This window comes from Aethina tumida, chromosome 5 (assembly GCF_024364675.1).
Source record: "Aethina tumida isolate Nest 87 chromosome 5, icAetTumi1.1, whole genome shotgun sequence".
Classification (NCBI taxonomy): domain Eukaryota; kingdom Metazoa; phylum Arthropoda; class Insecta; order Coleoptera; family Nitidulidae; genus Aethina; species Aethina tumida.
Genome location: NC_065439.1, coordinates 20,458,683 through 20,482,037, shown reverse-complemented (window position 1 = coordinate 20,482,037; position 23,355 = coordinate 20,458,683). Strand labels below are relative to the sequence as shown.

Genomic DNA, 23,355 nt, shown 5'->3' with positions numbered 1-23,355 from the left:
GGCAGATTAAGGCCAGTTTGCAAATTATGCTTTATGTTTCAGAATGGAATTTACATAAGTAACTGAATTACCGAGGTTACACTCATTGACCCGTTATGATGCAAAATTATTACAAATATTACACTCTCCCGGCTGATCCTCCGTCGGCCGACCCTTTTACCCTAATAAATTTAGTTTACCGTGAAATTTTGTTTGGATTCCTTCTCGACCAAATTAACCGAAAATATAGTGTTTGACTTATGAACGTTTCACGGGCGATAACAGGCTTAACGATAACGACGATCGTTTCGTTCGTAATTAATAAATTTTGCAGCATCACGCCGAAGCGAAGGCGAAATGGTGATGCGCCCGTTAAAACGGCCCGCCGGTTGGCGTCCATGCAAATTGAATGGCAGTTGGCTATCACGCCGGCCATATTTCACTTTAACGTTTTTAAAAAACTGAGAAAGTTCCCGTCGCGGAACAAAAATTGTTTCCATTCGGACACAAACAATTCATATTTTTGGAGATTGGGCGAATTTTAATAAATATGTATGAAACGGAGGGAGTTAAAAACTCACTTTTATTTTTATTTATGCCGGTCGCTTGCCAATTGCACCATAAAGTTCCCAACTACGAACACAAAACTCGATACTTTTAAACTGCTGTTTGCGGATGCTCGAAAGCGAATTATTACAATATATGGCGTGCATTACTTCAATGGAGCACCAATTTCAAAAGTAACTGCTTATATTTATTATATAATTCACTTTGGACACACCATTTAATTTTAATTTTACATTTTCCTTGTTTTTACACCATAAGTCGTTTTAATTAATAGAGAAACAAACTTTGGAACGAAAATAAAAGGTGGACGGGCCGTAAGCTTAATATCACTCGCAGGTGTCGATGTCAGAAGATTATTAAATAATATTAAGGGATTATATGGTTTAAAAATAAAGCCTTAGAACGTTAATATCTTGAAGTGTATTAAAAGTGACATAACTTTTAAAGTCTGATATAAAATTTCTTTCATGGGCAAAGCCGTTTTATAAAATTACCCAACGGCTAGTTTTATTTATTAGTGGATATTTAAACTATGAAAGTTTATTTTGGGGGCATTAAAACTTTTATTGTAAACACTTTATGCAATTCATAATTTCAAATGTTTTTAAATCGTAAATTTTGTGCGTCGTATAAAAGTTAATTTTTTTGTATAAAGGTAAAGTATTCATTTATTTTGTAAATTTACATTTTAAAGCATTTACCATTTTAAAGACAACTAAAAATAAATTATTAGAATCGGCTAGTTCTTATCTACTATTCGGATTTCTTAATACTAGTTGAAACTATTTTATGAGAGAAAAATGTATATTAAAACTACTTAGTATACATTTCCATAAAACAGGTTTATTATCAGGAACTTTTCTATGCGTCGTTAGTATTTTTACTACAACAACAATTAGATTCTTGAGATTCTTTAGATTCTTTAGATTCTTTAGATTCTTTAGATTCTTTAGATTCTTTAGATTCTTTAGATTCTTTAGATTCTTTAGATTCTTTAGATTCTTTAGATTCTTTAGATTCTTTAGATTCTTTAGATTCTTTAGATTCTTTAGATTCTTTAGATTCTTTAGATTCTTTAGATACTTTAGATTCTTTAGATTCTTTAGATTCTTTAGATTCTTTAGATTCTTTAGATTCTTTAGATTCTTTAGATTCTTTAGATTCTTTAGATTCTTTAGATTCTTTAGATTCTTTAGATTCTTTAGATTCTTTAGATTCTTTAGATTCTTTAGATTCTTTAGATTCTTTAGATTCTTTAGATTCTTTAGATTCTTTAGATTCTTTAGATTCTTTAGATTCTTTAGATTCTTTAGATTCTTTAGATTCTTTAGATTCTTTAGATTCTTTAGATTCTTTAGATTCTTTAGATTCTTTAGATTCTTTAGATTCTTTAGATTCTTTAGATTCTTTAGATTCTTTAGATTCTTTAGATTCTTTAGATACTTTAGATTCTTTAGATTCTTTAGATTCTTTAGATTCTTTAGATTCTTTAGATTCTTTAGATTCTTTAGATTCTTTAGATTCTTTAGATTCTTTAGATTCTTTAGATTCTTTAGATTCTTTAGATTCTTTAGATTCTTTAGATTCTTTAGATTCTTTAGATTCTTTAGATTCTTTAGATTCTTTAGATTCTTTAGATTCTTTAGATTCTTTAGATTCTTTAGATTCTTTAGATTCTTTTTTAGATTCTTTTTTAGATTCTTTAGATCTATCAAAAAGTAATTATCCGCATTTAACTCATCCTACCCAGTGATAGCTTTTAACAAATATATCTTAACATATTTATAATTTCATAAATAATTCAAAATAAATAATTGTAATAAGATAATTCTTATGTACGTTTTGTATGTGAAAAAACAATGTATGTATATACGTTATAGTTCACATAAAATAACAGAATTATCAGAAGTCATTAAAATATTCTTTAGATAAGTACGCCAAAACCGCCGATAACCAAAAAAAATGTACCACACGAAAAAAAGAATAATATATATTTATATTGTTATTAATTGTTTTAATTTTTTCTAGTCACAAAATTTTTTCATGTTCTTTTTTCGAGAATATCTCATTGTATTTACCATTTCAAAAGAAAATTCGAAATCAGTAATTATAATCAAAAAATTCTTATCTACTGCGTTCTATTTTCCTTATGACTTGTTAGAATGTTAAATTAATGACAATGAAACCGCCAATTTGGCCGTGATAAGAACAACTGGCACCGCATTCCCGTCCAATTGGAAAGCGGCGCAATGAAAACCGAATATTCTCTTCGTCGCCGTGCTCATGATTTCCACCCGCTGGCAAGGCCATTAATTAACCGAAAAGATAAGCCGTACGATAACGGCAGAAATCTAAGAAATGCCCCAAAAACTGAGTAAATATATAAACGATAGTGTGACGGGTCGGTGAGACGCGTCGTGGGGTTCACACATGAAAGATATATGAACCGTGGGGGCCTTGTTAATCACGGGAACACGAAGTGGTAATTAAAGATTCCGTGGGCCACGTAACACCAGAGGCCCTACGGGCCGTTGTGAGTGTGTGTTCCCATTTCCAACTGGGTTACATATGTAAATAATGTTAGTTTCGATTGCTTTAATCATATGAACAAGGTTTATTTTCGATTCGAAATCTAAATGTAAAAAAAAAGAATTAAAATATTATGTCATAATTAAAATTAAATATTAATAATAATTAAATTTAAATTAATTAAGTCCGTAAATATAATGAATTAAGTTCATCCTCAATTTTTATAAAAGCATTTTTATTTTTTCTTAAGAACCTTTTAAAAATATTGTAAATATTGGAAATTTAAGATTTGTCTAAAAGATTTTTTAAATTGTGGTAAACTTCAAATGATAAAATGAATGTATTTAGTATAAAAATAACAAAAAATTTATAAAATATGGATTTTGTTATAGATTAGATAGTAAGTCGATTGGATTCACCATTTTTATAAGTATACTTTTATTATTAAATTATTAAAAATATATAATTTCGCACAAAAATTAATTTAATTTGAATAAAAATCATTAAATTAAAATTTAAAACATTTAAAAAATTAAAAATTATAAAATATTGATTAGATAAAAGAAAGTTAAATCATTATTCCCTAATTTTTTATTATTAAGAATCTTCTAAAAATATTGTTAAAATTGGAAATTTAATAATTCTAAAAAATTATTGTGGGGATCTAAAAAATAATATTGTAAATTTTGGATTTTTATTAAACATATTAAACATATTATGGAAAGTCGGCACAAATGCCATTTTTTAAATATATTTTTATAATAATTAATAATTACAATTTCACAAAAAAATTAACTTAATTTGATTATAAAATAATAAATTAAAATTAAAAATTATAAAAATTATAAAACGTTGTTTAAACGAAAATAATAAATTATTTCATAATGTGTTATCATTAAGAATCTTCTAAAAGTATTGTAAATCTTGAAAACTTGTGTAAATATGTGGTGTAGTAAGTAGTAAGTTATACATTTGAAAAAATGTTATAAATTAAATTGTGAGAAATGAAGAAAAGATTCTGTGGGTCAGGTAACGTCAAAAGCATTATGTTCCCATTTCGAACTAGATTATACATGTAAATAACGTTTCATTTTATTGCCACAACTGAATGATCAAGGCCGGTTGAAGTTACAATCCGATAACCAAACGGTTTTATAAGCCACGTAGAATGACAAAAATCCCGCCGTCAAAACAGCCATTAAGCAAAACCAGTCAGCACCCCGAAATCGGTCCGGCCGATAAATCACAAAAGTGGAACCGAAACGGGGCAATTAAAACACGAACTGGGTGGGACGAAAATTTCAAAATCGATCCGGTCCCCCCTACCCTCCGGCTATAAATCGGGGCTTTTTCGGGCGCGAAACCTATTTATTACCGGGCACCGTCACACCCCGGACGGTCGGTTTTCGACGGAGGCGGCAAAAGGTAACGGATTGTTGCTTGCAGTTAACGACTGGTGCCGGTCCCGTGTCCGTTTGTCGGTACGATTTATCGGCCGGCGGTTCGATTTGATTGAATTTTAACGCACATAAATTCGGAACGGGAACCGACGAAACGACGAATTATCTATCCCTGCAATTCGATTCAGATAAATCATGTTCTTTTACAATATTAACGCATATTCATCGATATTTACTAAATGTTTTTAGAGACCATACAAAGATAAGACCATAATTAAAATTCTTTATATTGTAGGGCATTTAACTAATAAAACTAAAAATTATCTAAATTTTATAAACTTATAAATCTCATCATTAGATAATAAATAATATACAAGGTTTATTTAATATATTATTGCTAAAATCAATAAATTAATGTAAATAATTAAAATATTTCTCGTAACGATATAAAGAAAAATTTTAAAATTTAGTTTTCAAAAATAATACTTTCACAATGTGATATTATTAAAAATATATTATTATTACAAATTTTGAAAACTTAAACAAAACTTATTTTTTAACTTATAGTATTATAAATATTTTATATGTTTTCTAAATTGTTATAAATAATAATATAAATCTACCTTACAAATTATTAAAATATTTTATTATGCCGCGAATACAGAAACCGTGAATGTTAATTTATATGGGATTATAGGAGTTACCTTCCTAGATGACAAAATAAAGAACAAATATATAAAAAAATCAATTTAATGGAGGTTTTTAACCATATTGATTAATTATTATCTTCTGGCTTAGGCAATGGCTTAAAGAATTTTGTAATTGTTTCTTGCTTGGCAGTTTTTAGAAACTCTTTCAATTCAACAATTAGCAATTTGCCTCTTAAAAATAAGACTACACGGATCAATTTTCATTTCGATCCATAATGATAACACTACTTCCATTTTTTCTATTGCTGGATTAGGAACAACAAAACAACAAACCAAATAAAATTAATTGCCTTTTGGATGTAGTTGTAATTATACAATTTGTTTGCGCATTCACGATGTTTAAACATTTATTAAACATCAAAATCATGTTTTTTATAGTATTTTAAAGGTTACTTTACTGATTAATTTAAAAAAATTAAATAGTACCTGTTAAAAATGGATCTAACAGTGGATAAAATAAATTATTTTTAATATAATCACCTTATTCTTATAATTTGTTTAATAGTAACTAATTATTGGTTTGAATGCGCATTCGCCATTTTTAACAAAGGTTGTAAAAATGGTGGATGCGAAACAAAAAACTTAATTAAAATATTCAAATGAATTAGGATAAGATATTTGAAAACACAAAATTAATTGCTTTTTGGATGTAGTCGTAATTATACAATTTGTTTTCGCATTCACGATGTTTAAACATTTATTAAACATCAAAATCATGTTTTTTATAGTATTTTAAAAGTTACTGTACTGATTAATTAAAAAAATTTAAATAGTACCTGTTAAAAATGGATCTAAAAGCGGATAAAATAAATTACTTTTAATATAATCAACTTATTATTAGAATTTGTTTAATAGTAACTAATTATTGGATTGATTGCGCATTCGCCATTTTTAACAACAGATGTAAAAATGGTGGACGCGAAACAAAAAATTTAATTGAAATATTCAAATGAATTAGGATAAGATATTTGAAAACACAAAATTAATTGCTTTTTGGATGTAGTCGTAATTATACAATTTGTTTGCGCATTCACGATGTTTAAACATTTATTAAACATCAAAATCATGTTTTTTATAGTATTTTAAAGGTTACTTTACTGATTAATTAAAAAAAATTAAATAGTACCTGTTAAAAATGGATCTAACAGTGGATAAAATAAATTACTTTTAATATAATCACTTTATTCTTATAATTTGTTTAATAGTAACTAATTATTGGATTGGTTGCGCATTCGCCATTTTTAACAATTGTTGTAAAAATGATGGATGCGAAACAAAAAACTTAATTAAAATATTCAAATGAATTAGGATAAGATATTTAAAAACATAAAATTAATTGCCTTTTGGATGTAGTTGTAATTATACAATTTGTTTGCGCATTCACGATGTTTAAACATTTATTAAATATCAAAATCATGTTTTTTATAGTATTTTAAAAGTTACTGTACTGATTAATTAAAAAAATTTAAATAGTACCTGTTAAAAATGGATCTAAAAGCGGATAAAATAAATTACTTTTAATATAATCAACTTATTATTAGAATTTGTTTAATAGTAACTAATTATTGAATTGATTGAGCATTCGCCATTTTTAACAACAGATGTAAAAATGGTGGATGCGAAACAAAAAATTTAATTAAAATATTCAAATGAATTAGGATAAAATATTTGAAAACATAAAATTAATTGCTTTTTGTATGTAGTCGTAATTATACAATTTGTTTAAAGGTTACTTTACTGATTAATTAAAAAAAATAAATAGTATCTGTTGAAAATAATTTTAACAGTGGATAAAATAAATTTCTTAAAAAAAATTAAATAATATCTGTTGTAAATAGAACCAACAGCGGATAAAAAAATAAATTACTTTTAATATTTTACTTTTTTACTGCAAAGTTTTAAACAGCCCATTATTAAATGGTTGCGCCGAAACACCGGTAATACGTCATAAACTGTCGCGAAAACCGGCTGTTGACCGAAAAAAAACCTAATTTCTCACATACGCTTTGATGTGGTCGCGTGAGATACAGATGTTAGGGAAATGCGAGCGTTCTCATTACACGGTTCGAAAGCCGCGTTGGCGTGCTCGTGTGAGAGTGAGTGTGTGTGTGTGGGTCAGCGGGCCCGTCCATAAATCAAGCGCGGCGCTTTAATTAAAATATAAGAAGTGCGATTGGTGCGGGCTAATTCGGTGAAATAATTATTGCCATGCCGTAAGCGTTAATTACGGACGACGAATTAACGTCTTTTGCCCGGTCTTAACGGTGCTTGAATGACCGGTAAAGCCGTTTGCGTCGAATATGTTTACGAAATTTATGAAACGGACGGCGGAACGTTGATTGGCTCGTCGGAAATTTGATTATGCGTTAGTTTTATTGTCCGCCAATGTTATTATTTAATTTTCAAACAATTTAGGGCTAGTAATTAAAGTTTCATTTTCAATTACGTGTGCCATTGTTTTTATTTTAAATGTATTTTAGTTCAATTAATAAATTTAATGAAATTTGTATAAATACGACCTTTATGTGTTTGTACGGAATGTATGCAGAACAAATATTTTGATTTAATTTACAATGTGTAATTGTTATTGTATGCTTATAAAAAATTTACTTCATTAAAACAAATTACAACAATTCTTGATACTATAATTTAATTTTAAATAACAGTAATATGGTACCAGTCATAAAATGTAAATATAAAAATTTGTCATTAATATTTATTATTAATTTTAAGGAAGCTTAGTGTGTAACGGGTTGCCGATGACAATTCAATCGGTATAACCAAAGTCTTTTTGATTGACTCGTTACAACAGGTTAAAGGAAGCGATTTAATTTTTACATAAGATATTGATGAGGTTAGACTATACAATTCTTACTCTATAATTAATTTCAATATCACTAACCTTTGTTTTTGTTGAACAGAACTTCTTCAATTAAGGTGATGTATTACACTCAATACTCACACCTTTTACCAAACCGAAATATTAGACAATTTCTACTCATTGTTTTATTGTTCTTAAATTTATAGTTCGGGATTAATTAAAAGTCAATTTTAAACAACCTAACTATATTAACAAAATAAATATAAGAAAAACATAAACAAAACAATTTAAATATAAAAATTGAATGATTTAGATTTACTTAAATACTTGGCAAAAAGGTTGAACTTAACGAATATTAAAACCATTGATTTGACAAATACTAAGTAAAAATAACTAAAAGAACTTCGATCTTGACACTTGAAAAATTCGGGTAAAATCTTCTGAAATCAGTGAATGTCAGAGTTTTTATAAACTCGGATTTCAGAAAGGGGGTGAAGTAGGTGGTGACTTAAGACCCTTAAGAATCAGAATGTCTCCAACAACGATCCTACTTCAACCAATCAGATGAACTAAACAAATGTTCCTTTTCTCAACATTGTTGCCAAACTAATTTAAGAGTTTTTCTATATGAAACCCTAATCTAAATAATAATAATGTACAATACAATACTTTGTTTCAACTTATACCATTGTACTTACAAATATTTTCAATCGTTTAAAAATCAATTCATTAACTTAAATTTGCCAATATAGTAAAAACATAAATAAGAAGAACAGAGTTACAATTCTCTAAAATTTCACATAGGGGTAATTTGTTAAACTTTTATTAATTAATTTAATTTAATTTCTGAATATTCTGTAAATTAATTAAAGACACGACACAATCATTTAAACTTCGAACCCACTGTGCGACCACACTCTGACACTCGATAAGGGTTCGAAAAGAAAACACACATGTTAAAAATTAGTAGACATTAAGATAGGAATATTTTAAAATAATTTTTTTATGATTTTACGACTATTTTATGATTACCAAATGTAAGATTAATTTTAAGAAAATCCATAAAAATCTGAAAAAATTCGTGAGAATCTAAACAAACTGATTGTCTAAAAATTCTCCCACGAAGTCATTTAATAACGGTTTTCTTGCTCTATTTATAAGTGAAATGTTAATGTTGTAATTGTTATATTAAATTATTAACTGCTTCTAGAGTAGCTAAAATTAACTGATTAGAAGTATAATGTAAAAGCCTTAATTTGTTATTGTTCATCAAGTTTCAAATAAAGCTTTTAGTGAAAAGATTAAAGCTTTTAGTACCTGCTAAAATAAGTTTTAAGTTACTCAATATATAATAGAATATATTTAATTTATCGACATAATATATTAATTACAAACTTTAAACTACAAATGTTTCTGAAACAATAAACAATGTTTACAATTTTTATATAGCTTTTAGTGAAAAGATTAAAGTGAAGTGAACTAGAGCTAAAATTTATTGTTTAGTTTATAGTTCATAGAATGAATATATTTAAATTATCGACATAATATATTAATTACAAACATTAAACTGCAAACGTTTATGAAACAACACCGTTTACATTTTCTTTATATTTTTTAGTATACTCCAACCTATGTATTAAATAAACCAACGTGGTCAAAGCGTTGATTTGTTATTGTAAACAGTTCCTAGTAAAGCTTTTAATGAAAAGGTTAAAGTGAAGTGAATTAGAGCTTTTGATAAATTAAAAATAGTTAGAGAGAAAACTGCTTAATAAGTAACAAACATTAAACTACATAATTGTATTAATATATAATATTAAAGTATTATTAGTATATATTTATATATACAATTATTTAATTGTAAATAAATATTTCAAAAAATAATTCTCTTGCAGACCCATGTTTATTAATTTTTTTTTTTTATATTTTCTTTGATTAAAATGTATATTAATATTCAACAATGTCGTACACTATATATCCGTTATTTATCGTAATTATCCGATATTTTTATATTTTCAGTATCAGGTGTCATGATATTAATGACAGAAAAAATGATAATTTAATTTTTGGCGGATGCGCGGGATTGTCAATCAAGAAAAAACGAGATGAACAAATGCAGGCGGCCGCACGTACGTTCTATTTATAGGCAAAAATGATCGGACGACATTTGATTGACATTTTACAACTGTCGACGCATCCACTGTGAGATGCCCGGTGATATATTAATTCGTTCTCCTGGCTTATAACATTTGTGATGCGTTATTAGCCACCTTTTTTGACATTTTAATGCGCCCCCTCCGCCTAATTAATCTTACGGTTTCGATAATTACCGGTGCAAAAGTTGCGGACGGCGGTTCTGCGCTTGAAAAGGCCACACGGAAAATTCTACCTAAATGTTCAAAGAGCCATTTACGAAGTGCAACGTAACAATGTTCGCGCTTTCGGTGGAAAAAGGTTTTTTCGTATAATGTGGGTAATTATTTTGTGTTTATCTGGAAAACGGGGCGTAAATACGTACACGGAATAAATTCGCGTCGATTGTGTTCGCAACCAATAAAAATTTGAATAAATTTACGAGTGGGTTGTTAAAGTTATTACTCACCTATTTTTATACACGCATTTTGTTAAAAACTAGTTTAAATTCCCCGATAGAAGTTTTTAACTTGTTACAGAAACTTTTCCCGTGGCCTGCGATCTATTAACATTTTATATTCACAATGGCTTATCACGCCATCTTGGTGTAACAAACAAGTTTTTTTTTCAGCCATATAAGCCACAAATTGCCGTTTAATATTGTTCACTTAAGGCTCTTTTATTTAATTAAACGGCACGAATTGCGTTCATGTTTGAATTTGTTATTCTCTTTACTGATTGCGTAAGTGAACTTTTTATTATTTTTATAAGGGTAACCTAATTAACACAAAATATAGATGAAAAGCAAAATCGTTGACGTTATAATGAAAATGATTAAACGAATTCAAAGCAAATCGATAGGATGTTGACTTACTGTTAGGCGACAGCTTAATTAATTGAGGAAATCATCAATAAAAAGTTTTAAGTGCTCCGATCCCTCCAGTTCGGTTATTAAAACTATAAATCGATAAGATGGTAAATGGAGTAAAAAGGAACATTAATTTATGATTTATTCATCTCCAATTCTCTCCACTTCAAACTTTTCACTGGAAATTGTTTACAACTACAAATCAATGAATTGAGCACGTCAGTTTTTAAAGTCACAGATTTATTTAAAAAATAAGGATAATTCTTTTACAGTTTAATAAACTTTTATAATTTGTTGTTTATAATAAATTTATTAGTCAATTATTTAAAATGATTTGATAATTATTAGTTTATTAAAAGCTTTATTATAAGTTAACTGTACTAAAAATATAAAGAAATTATAAACTTTTTTTATCGTTTTATAAACTTTTGTAGTTTAATGTTTGTATTTAATACATTAAGTCAATTATTTAAATATATTGTATAAACTATTGAACCATAAATTTCAGCAGTTCATTCAAATTTTGATCAAATCAACGTTTTAAGCATGTTGATTTATTTAATTAATACATTAAAAGATATAAAGTAGTTGTAAGCTCATAATTAAATTATTAAGTAGGCAATTTAAATATACTCTTTTAGTTTTATCAGCTTTCCTTGGTTTCCTTTCCTGCGAGAAAAAGAAAACGGCATCTGACACGGATTTAATTACCCACATCAGATTTTCAGTGTTTTAAAATTGCGCCCATAAAATCCAGGATGATATTGGCCCATAAACCGACAAAGTATTGTGCTATTCGGACGATAAAAAAGGGGCGGCCGATGTAAGCGGCTTAGAAGGTTCGGGCAGGGTTGCAAAAATAAAACTTCAATAAGCAATAGTGGTCTGAAAAAGACAATCTGATTACCGAACGAAATGAACTCTAAAACGGTATCAGAGTCCAAACATAAATCTGGTAATTTATCGGGCCTAGACTAGAAGTAGCGGCGCTGTAACTTGCGGAATGGCCCCATGAAATATAAATAAATTCGTTGTTCTACAACGAAAGTAATTTAATGTATGAACGCCCGAAAACGATAACACAAAACACGATCCACCATCGCCCGGCCCCCCCGTGCGATTTTTACCATCATTTTATTTATTGACGGCGGTCGGAATAATGGATATTGCCGGATTATGTCAGTTTGCGACGTAAATTATGCCAGCTAATAAAAACAATAATTGTACTCTAGTTAATTCTATAAATCAGTAGCTTAAGTTTAGCCGTAGTTTATCACGCTTAAAAATACTACAATCAAATTAACAATAAACACCGGCATAATTAATTGTAATATGGATAAAATCGGTGTAGGTCGCCATTAAACGGTTGTGCATAAATTATAAAATCCACCGTTACACTTTATATTATAAATTCAACCATTAGAAACAGCTCTTTGTTGGGAGCGTTATCGAAATGTGAAACTATGCCGGCAAAACAACACAATAACGTCTATCTTAACCTAAATATGGAAGTGTGATAAATTTGCATTGCAAAATTGTAATTAACTGTAAAATAAATCTTCTGGAAGTATGCATATTCATACAACTACATAAATGAGAAAATACTTCCAAAAATCGATTCATTATATTATTTTGTTTCATCTGCTTTGCCTAAAAAAACCTCAATTATAATGTATATTTTTTAGTAAACTTTTCTTTCATTCCAATTTACATTCATAAATAGAATTGAAAATTGATTAAATTTAAATGAACTTTAACTAATGAATTATGCTTTCAACGATATAATTTTATGGATTTTCTATGAATATCGAATTTCACTCGTAAAAGTATAAAACAATAATATGTGCATAATGGTAGAATAATTTGCTGACAATTCGTGATTTGCATGAAAATGTGTAATGAATGTGATTAATTCTTCATTAAACTACAACTATTTGCTACTAATTTACTTTTACAATTATTCGCTAATAAATTATATTTATTTAATCAATAAAATAGCAAATTGTACTGTTGGAATTAATTTACTAATAATATTAATTTGTAATAATAAATAAAATTTATCAAAATTAAAATTAACAATAATAAAAAATTCAAAATTTATCACATTTTATGTCTGCTGTTTACTATTAAAAATAGCAGCCTTAATAAAAGTGTAAAAAATTTATTATAATTATTCATTAGTCAATTATATTTATTTAATTAATAAAATATATATTATTTTTTAATTTTTTTCACAATTATATATATTTATAAAATAATTTACTAGTGATATTAATAAGTACATGAAATATATAATACATAATATATAAAATTAATTTATATAAAAAATTTAAATAGACAATATTATAAAAAGATTTATAATATTTTAAAATTTATCTATCATTAAATCAAAATATAGATTTTTTTAACATATCAGTTTTATAATTAATTATTGATTATCTTATTTTAATAAAAAAATAATAACGTAATAGAAATTTCAAAAATTTGAATACTAATTTATATTATTTTTTACTATTTTATCATATCATATTTATTAATTACTATTATATTATATTTATATTATATTTATTTAATTAATAAAAAATATAATATTATACATCTAGAATTAATTTAAAAATTAAATAATTTACTAGTGATAGTATAGTACAAAATAAATAAAATTTAATTTATGTAAAAAATAACACTGATCAATAAAATTTTAAATTATATAGATGGAATTAATGTTACTAAAAATAATATTTGACTTTTCACTTTTTAATATATTCAATAAATTATATATAAATAATTATATATTTACTGAAAAAATAATTGACTACAAAAAAGTTAAAATATACTGGTTTAGAACTGTTGAAACAATTTGTTTCACTTTGGCTCCTGTAATAAACCATGAAAACTCGACAATCAATTAAGTCTAAATTCGATTCCAGAAACACCGAAACGGAAAAAGCCGACAATCATGAACCGAAAAATCTTGCAGCCATTAATTCAGTCCGCGATATACAATGAAATTAGAGAATTAGAGTCCCGGCATCACGTGCCAGTATTTTATCAATTAAAAGGGGACCGCCCCGTGTCCGACGGGGCGAGATGCAATAATGCCGCCGCACTAAATCATTTTGAATGCAATACACTTTGTTTCATTTTTCAATTATCTTAAGGCTACGTGCGCGTCCGCTTTTGTTTTGTTGGCCGGAGAAAAACCGTTTTATATTTTTAAAAGCGCCCCTTTGTTGATCTCCAGCGCCGCCGTTCAGCCGCCGCCGGCCGAACACGCCCCCGCACAACACAACCGGAGGGATAATGAAAAGAACATGTTACAGAAAGACAAAGGGACTACAATAAAAAGATTTCGGAGAACAATAATTAGATTTTTTTATTACTGGATGTCTTTGTAACGTTCTTGTACGTCTGATATTCGGTTTCTTTGCCTAAGAGTACTAATAATTATCTCTTTTTTTTACAGGAAATCGCTGCAATTCTCATCAGCTTCGACCGCCATGCGGAGTGGCAGAGCAAAGAAGTCAAAATTAGGTGAGTCCACGCAAGGTTATGATTGATTAAGTCGTGAAATTAATGTTTTGATAACGACGAACGTCCTATTGATAAGCGAGTGCATCAGTAACACATCGGACCACATAATCAAAAGCGGTTTTAATTAATCCTCTCACCCCTTAACGAACTGACGGACCCACAATGCATTTAAATTGTAATTACAACTTGATAGCAATTAAAATCGGAAACCGTTACTCCCCGTCTCAACAAGTTTTCAGCGAACGTCTGCATAAAACCATCTTATGCACTCCATAAGTCCCGATCCTGATCCTTGTTATCCGTCAGTTCGTCCCCGACAAAACCGAATTAAACTCCGGAGAAACTTCTTTGATTCCGGACCGCGTAACGAGATAAAGGTACTGATATCGGATTGACGCTCCAAACGGATCCGGTCGATGCCGTTAATTTTCTGCGAGTTGCTCAATTAATAAAAATACAGGACGGCACAAAATGTTCAAAAAGTTGCGTCGCCGTCGCGGTTAAATTGGCGGACGAACGGAGCGCGGACGAGACTTGTAGTTTGATGTTTTATTCGCCGTTTAATATCGGTTTTATGTTGACAATATCGTCGTGTAATTGCTGGCTAAGCGGAATACATTTTATGTCCGTGGAAGCCCAAGTGGTAATAAGTGTGTCCGTAACCGGTCATTTACTACTTTAAAACATTACATTTTATCATGAGTTTTACTTTTTTATTTTCGGGGCTGACGCGAAATTTCAACGAATTTATCATTTGAAATTTGACAGATATGCCGTTGGAAGTACATCGTAAATTTTTTATTTCGTGTACGCAGCCGATTTTATTGAGGTTTTACGTAAAAAGTAAATATATCTCCTGTATAATTTTTATATTTATAATTATTGCATTTTTATATACTGACCTTTTGAAACTTTTATTCCAACATTTCTAAAATCAGATTAGATAAATAATATAAATACGTTATACATGATATCTTTGTCTATGAATGAATTTTAAGTATGTACGCGCATCAAACGAAAACTATTTATTGAATTTTAATGAATCTTGGCATAATGACAGCTTATAACCTAGACCCTCATATAACATATTTATTAAAGTGGTAAATCATAGAGTTTTGAACAAAATTATCAAATAATTATCCTTAAAATTATGTTTTCAGTAGTGACATCTATTAACGAATAGAAAAACGCTATGTATAATTTTAATAATTATTATGATTTTTTTTTGTATATACAAAGATTCTGAAATCCTTTTATTTCAATATTTCTACGATTATAAATAACTATATAATATAAATACATTAACAATTGTAATTAATTTTAATAACTTTCAGTATGTACACGCATCAAACAAAAACTATTTTTTAAAGAGACATATTTTTTAAAGAGATAAATCAAAAAAATAACGAATTATAATTATTTCTTTTTTATATGCAAAGCTTCTGAAATCTTTTTATATAATATTAAATATAGTTAAATAATATTAATAACTATATAACTTCGGATATAAAAATAACGACAGATACATCTATTGACGAATAGGTTTTTGACATTTTTACGATAAGAAATAGATATACATATAATATAATTGTATTACTAATACCTAATTTTCGGTGTTTACACACATCAAACAAAAATTGTTTGTTGGGTTTTAATGAATCTTGGCATAACGATATTTTATAACATTAGTCCATATTTGACATATTTTTTGAAATGATAATTCAAAAAGTTTTTACAAAATTACTGAAAAATTATCCTTAAAATTAAAGTTTCCAATAACGACATCTATGATCTAGCACATAGACTATTCAATAAGTCTTCACAAAATTATCATAACATTTATTTTGAAAATAACAGATCCTATTAATTTATTGTATTAAATTAAAACAACATATTTAATTTTATTCGATATATTTTGCAAATAGAATATTTCACATGTTTATTTATTTATTTAATATTTGCAAGACAAAAATATGTTCCTTGTTGAATTTTACATATTCGTCGACAAAAATAAACATCTAAAATATATATTTCAAAAATGAAAGAATGTAATATGGTACCACACTCATACAAATCGAAATAGGCAAATAAAAAATTTGTCTATATCGACCCCATAACTAGACCAATATCCAAAGTTATTTACGATTAAACAGAAGTGTTCATTTAAGCCGCAGTCGGGAACTTAATGGATAACGTCGAATCGCCGTACATTCCGTTGCGGCGTCGGGACGCCCGCTTAGTCCTGTGCAAGGATGGCGGGCGGGTAGGTGGAGAAATGTAATAATTATAGCCGCGTTAAGAGCCCCAGCCGCCAATCGATACGCCCGATAATCGGATTCGGATATTTTCAATTCGCGTATCTCCCCCGAAAACGGCTTAAGTGGAATTCTCTTCGCTAGGTTTTGTGTGTAGGTGTGTGTGTATGTGTGTGTGTGGGCGTGCGGGGATTCGTTCGATGTTTTAATTTACCGAAGGTCCTTAATTAGAATATGAAACGGGTGCGTGCGGTCCGATAAACACCAATCAATATTCACAAGTTGTGTTCGAGATTTTATCGAGGAATTAATTAATCGGGAATTAGGTGACTCGTGTTGGTGATCTATTGTTTTTGTTTTGTTTGGTGTTAATTTAAGCTCAGGGCTGAATGTTATTAGGTCAATTTTAATTATACAGGCTAATAATAAATTCAACACAATACAAAATTAATAAGCTAGTTTCAAATTTTTTTAATAATATTTCTTTTAACAAATGTAAAAAAGTAATAATAACAACCACTAATATATAAATAAATATAAATTTTGAAAAAAATAAAAAAGCAAAACAGTTATTGTTGTTAAATATTAATAATAATTATGTAAATAAAAAATTTGTCTTCATAATTTAAATAAAATGTGTTCTTTTAAAATAAATAGTCAATAATTATCAGAGATGTCAGTTCAGGTGTCTTTAATGTTATCAATATTAGACTTCAATAATTAATTGTTATACAAAATAATTATTTAGTTTTTTTTTCCTTTGGAGTAAAACCTAAATAGAAATAAAAAATTTATCTAATAGAGAAAAACAATCATAAATTAATTGACTAAAACTGATATACACTATAAGACGGTTACTAGAAATATCTTTGTTGATGGGTTATATGGTAAATAGATAGATCATATAGATAACCAAATTTATCAGATTTAATAAAAAAATAAAAAAGGAAAGCTGATGTACGTATCGTTTTATTAATACTCGAATTGAAAATAATTATTTTACAGTAAGAATAAAGTGTCATTAAAATTTATAGTATTATTTAAAGCTTAGATAAAGTTTTTAAAAATGTTTAACGTTTTCTCAAAATCTTAAAATGTTATTTATGACCACCATAAAATTGTTTATTTCAGTTTTCAGCTGGCTTTTAATAATACTGTAAATTTTACAGAATTCTTCATTATAGGGGATACAAAAAATAGAGAAAAAATGTATAAATTTATTTACGTATTAAAATAGATAATAGTTTTGGTATTAAACTTCATATAAAAACTTTTGATGTAGCTTTTACAATAAACCAGATGGAAGTGATGAAAAGTTTAAAACATTTTTATTTTTAAATGAGCCATTAACAAAAATTCTCCACTTTTTATTTTAAATTCATCTAGAAAATTTTTATTTTTCTTTTAAATGTACAAAAAATTACATTTATAATTACTGTTTTTCAAAATTTTTCTCTTTTGATATTTGCCTTACAGTAAACTTAATTCATAATTCAATACACAAGTTTCTATATTTTAAGCTTTATATTTATTTTTGTTGTCACAAAACATTTATATTTTAAAGTTACCAGCAGTATCAAAACTTTTGAAGAAACTAATCAAAAATTTTATAAATTTTTTTAATTTAATAATATCTTTTCTAGCTCAATAAACTAGATACAAGTAATGAAAAGTGTGAAACATTTTTATTCTTTCTTTGTTTCTTCCTTGGTACAATTTCATAAAATTTTTAATTATTGGTTTTCAAACTATTCCTTTTTTCATATTGTAATATATTTATATGTATCTTACAGAAAAGTCTATGTTTTGTATGATTGTATGACCAACATAATTCAATACACAATTAATACTTACTGTTAATATTCTCTACGTTATGTCTTATCGTTAAAACTAATAAATATCGGTCATTTCTTAATAAAGTTTGAATTAAAATTATCAGTAATTCTACAATTTTATGGTTGTCATAAGCACATTCAAATTTTAAAGTTAAGAGCTGTTAGCAGTACTGAAACATTTGAGAAAACGAATAAAAATTTGTTGAAAGTTTCTAATTTCAATTACTATTAGTATATTAAAAAACAAGGAAAACAAGTACACAGACTGAGGTCTAGTTTGAGGGAGAATCTGTTAGACGCTGCATACGAATAAAATAATAATAATAATAATAAAAATATTTTTTTTAATTATATGCCAGTTTTAATATTTAAATGAATGCTACAGATTACTATTAAATAATAAAATTCTTTTTCCTGTTCTAAAACTACCTATCAAATATTAACATTTTAATATTTTGTCTCGTTGAATAAAACGCCACCAAAATAAAACTTGTATAGGCCATCAACAATTAAAAGTTGTTTTATTCATATTAAATGGACAGTTTCCGTTTGGGATCGGGCCGAAACGAAATGGGCCAGAAATAGAAAATACGTTTATATTTTGTGAAACAACAATTGCCAATTAAGAGGAATGGGATTTTAATGAATGAATGTTCCGAAAGATACAAAACGGAAATAATTCCGGCTGACCAAAGCAAACAATGACATCCATTATTTATAAGTGTGTGCAAATAAATTGTATAGAATTACAAAATGAAATCTATTTACAGAGCGCCTGAAAATATGTGTACAGTTTTTGTTGTCCGGCGCTGCAATTACGCGTTCCACCGCTTTTACCCCAGTCCTCTGTACATTTTCGTAGAATCTTCTGGTATTTGTTCAGCGAGATTGGAAACAGCATGAAAAATAAACAATAAATTCAACTTTATTTACCCTGTTACTATGTAAATATATTTTTATAGATGCATTACAGCACACGTTGCCACCTATGTTTGTGTTTACACATGAATTAACTTTGACTAGTTCAGCTGAAGCTGAAATAAAAAAGCATCTCTGACAAAAGCGATATTTAGATTTATTGTGTTCGCCACGTTGGGAATACATTTATTTCATTACTTCCCCACATACGTTTTATCTAACATTGAGTATTTTCATTAAAATTCTTAATGGTTCATGGAGCATCGTCTGTTATCTTTTTTACATCGGACATTACCATAAAGTATGTTGTGTTCTTATACGTATATAATAAGCAGGTTCGGGTAGACGACGTTTAAACCCCGGCTTTTTGTTTGTTCCAGACCCAAAAGCGGCTCCATGCTGCTCTACAGCAGGAAAAAAGTCCGATATCGTCGGGACGGATATTGTTGGAAGAAAAGGAAGGACGGCAAAACTACCAGAGAGGATCACATGAAATTAAAAGTACAAGGGACCGAGGTAATTCTCTTTTCAACCCTTCACTAGTTTTTTACTTTTGTTTGTTAGCATATTTTACTATAATCACGCGCATAAATTAACGTAGTAATTACTTTATTTACGGTGTTCGATCACGAACGCACTGACAAAGTATTCTAATGTATTAATCTGTTTAATAAAAAATTAAATTAACGGAAGCAATAAACATGCATGTATATTTATTTAGTATATATATATATATAGAATTAAAACGGTTTAGATTATATCCCACTCAGATAATTATATGTAAATGGTTGTTATTAATTTGTAAAATCAATACGCATGTAATTATATATAGTACACCAATTCAACACATTCGGAATTATCTAGTATAATTTAATAATGACAAATTCATGAAGAAATACAATGCATTAATTATGTCCCTGTCATTAATATTTATTTTATTTGCCTGTTTTAATTGGGAACACGATCGTTTGTCCAATTTGTTTGGTATAATTTTAAGTACTCGAATAAAATAAATAATATAAATAGACCACAGTCAATGCACGTTTATTTGCGCACGTTATTATCGGCAAATTTGATATTATAATTGCGTTTTAATTCGATATTAGATTAAATTGATTCCATGTGGAAACCATCAAGACTACTGTTTCAATATTTAATTAATTTGTGCAGACGATACAACGAGTGTGAATAATTAAAACATAATGTCTGGTTATAACAGGAAAGCTTTTCAGATTAATTTACAGGGTTACATCAGCAGAGATTTAAAATATTTTGAGGACTGTAGAATATTTATGTTAATGGGAATACTAGTGACACAGGGTGTTCAAAATTATCTAGATCTTATTTTTTAAAACGTATGATAAATCTAGATAATTAATATTGTTGTCTATGAAACATAGGGGGTTATATCTGAATTTATACATTTCAACAGCAAGTTTATATATAATTATATTATTTTTGTGTCTATGGAGCTGGTCAATCTAATTTTAGTCTTGAAATAATTACGTACATTTTTATTTGTCTCCGTAAATTTAAATCGATTATTTACTAGCGGACTTTTGCTTAGTATAATTATTTAATATCTGGTTCAAGTGATTAAATTTTATCACAAATTGACTTTTTCCCAAACAAAATTTTGTAGATATACGCAGATTTTATTAAAAAATTAAAAGAATATTTGTTTTATTTTATATTACTCAAAAATTTTTACTGTCAATCTGACATACCATAAATGCACAATCCTTAAATTCACAAAAAAATAATGGTATATACAGTGTGTTTCACAATTTACCCAAAAAATTTTAACCACATACTCACTGTTATATAAGAAGTCCATTTTAAAAAAAAATATTATAAAAGTTGTAAAAGTTAAAAAGAACGGAAAATTGGATTCGGGAGGCCAAAGCAATGGGAACAATTTCGAAACATTTTATGGATAGATTAAATTATTTTTTTTAACTCGTTTCCTGTTGCTCTATTACAAATTTTTTTAATGGACTTCTTATGTAACAGTGAGTATGTGCTTCAAATTTTTCGAATAAGTTGTCAAACACCTTGTATACTTGATTTTAAATACAAAAAATGTATAAATTGATTAAAAAACATATCATCCACCAATAACTCTTGACGATTACCAAAAAGTGAAGATTAACTGAGTTCGCTTAGTCAATCCGAACGCTAATTAAGGATGGTAATTAGTGAATAGGGCTAAACGAGCGTTTTTTGTTGTCTGGGACGGTAACCGAAGCCCGAGAGGAAGTTTTATTTCGTGGACGCCTGCGAAATGTGAAATACGGTCAATTATTTAGGTTAATTAAATCGTGCTTGAAAAAAAATTAATCCTGCATTAAATTATAAAGATTTCGGTTGGCCTGTGGCTGTATAATTAAGGAGATAAAAAAAAATGTAGGCGACAAGAAACGGAGGGAAAAGGAAAAAGAAACGGCAGCCAGCTCATCCGAGAGACGTAAAAATGTTTATGGTTTTTTAACCCGCATTTAATGGGTGCGAATGAATTACCCAGGTGTAATATATCTCTTTAAGGACGGCAAACGGCTGCATTTTACATGAGCCGCGGCGGACACAAGATTTCCGACTTAAAAAATGCATATTTCAATTATTTTTTTACACAACCGTTTCCTCACTCGGAAATTTATATCTCCGGCTCTAACCTGGATGAATTCGACGATAAATCTACAAAGTACCCACATTGATGCCTTGATAAATTGATGCAATCAGCATAAAAAAATACCAACTAATACCCCCGGTGTGTTGCGACAAAAAAAAAAAGGAAGCACCGCATATTTCGTTGACCTGCGTTTCAGCACTAAATTTCCACCTTGTGTTCCGATTACAGTCGGATAAAGTGTATACTAGCCTTTAATTCGATGTAATTCGAACGGCGTCGACTCAATCGGTGCCATTCCGAAAGCTTCGCAGCATTCAATTCAGACATTCTCAAAGTGAGCTTTTGTCCGACATTATCGGGCTCTAATTAATGATGAATCTAAAGCTTTTTCGAGCTGCCGCACCGGTTTCGGCTTGAGCTGTCTGTATTAACGAATTTATCCATCCGACGATCGGTGATTTGGGTAAAAATGGGGATTTGCAAATGAATTGGTTCAAAAGCTTCCGGTTCTCTTGTTATAACATTGTTCTACACAACTAGTCATAATCGTTTAATAGCATAATAGTGGAAATTAATTAATTTACCACCACATAACTGTTGTTAATTAAATTAAAATTGAGTTATGTATACAGGGTGTCACAAATTGGTTGAATTTTGATGTTTGGATGAATACTTCGTGACCAGAAAGAAAACTTAAATAATTTAGCTAAGATTTTTCTGATAAATTTCACAAGTTTAATATTATCTCTACCGAATATTATGTTGGATCGGAAAATATAATTTATGTTTCTGATTTATGATCTTTTTAAATAAATTTTATATTATATTGTATAAGGTGTTCAAGATTTTATACAATATGTGCAATAATGAAGAGAATGTAAATAACATTTTTATTCTAAAAATTTTGTTAACTTTTTTCTAACAGCAACATCAAAAGTGACTGCGATAATTAAAATTAATCAAGAATACTTTTTTATAAATTGTGCAAAGAATTTCACTGAATATACTTCAGAAGGAACTGATTATTATAACAACAACGACCCAATTTCTATATTCGCAACTAAAGATTTCTGTATTCGCGGATCTAAGTCTGAACATCCAATAACTAATAAAAAAGTAAAATAGTAGTTTATTTTATCCACTGTTAGAACCATTTTCAACAGATGTTATTTAAATTTTT

The 23,355-nt window shown here is 28.2% G+C and overlaps 1 protein-coding gene across 10 annotated transcripts in view; it reads left to right on the top strand.

The window, feature by feature from the left end:
• Window positions 1-23,355, top strand: part of LOC109603956 (calmodulin-binding transcription activator 2) — a 329,859-nt gene that overhangs the window by 290,180 nt on the left and 16,324 nt on the right. For all 10 annotated transcript variants that reach the window (XM_049967907.1, XM_049967908.1, XM_049967910.1 and 7 more), the window contains exons 5-6: window positions 14,471-14,538; window positions 19,927-20,062. In XM_049967907.1, the coding sequence (XP_049823864.1) occupies window positions 14,471-14,538; window positions 19,927-20,062 (204 nt within the window). The remainder of the gene's footprint in view (window positions 1-14,470; window positions 14,539-19,926; window positions 20,063-23,355) is intronic.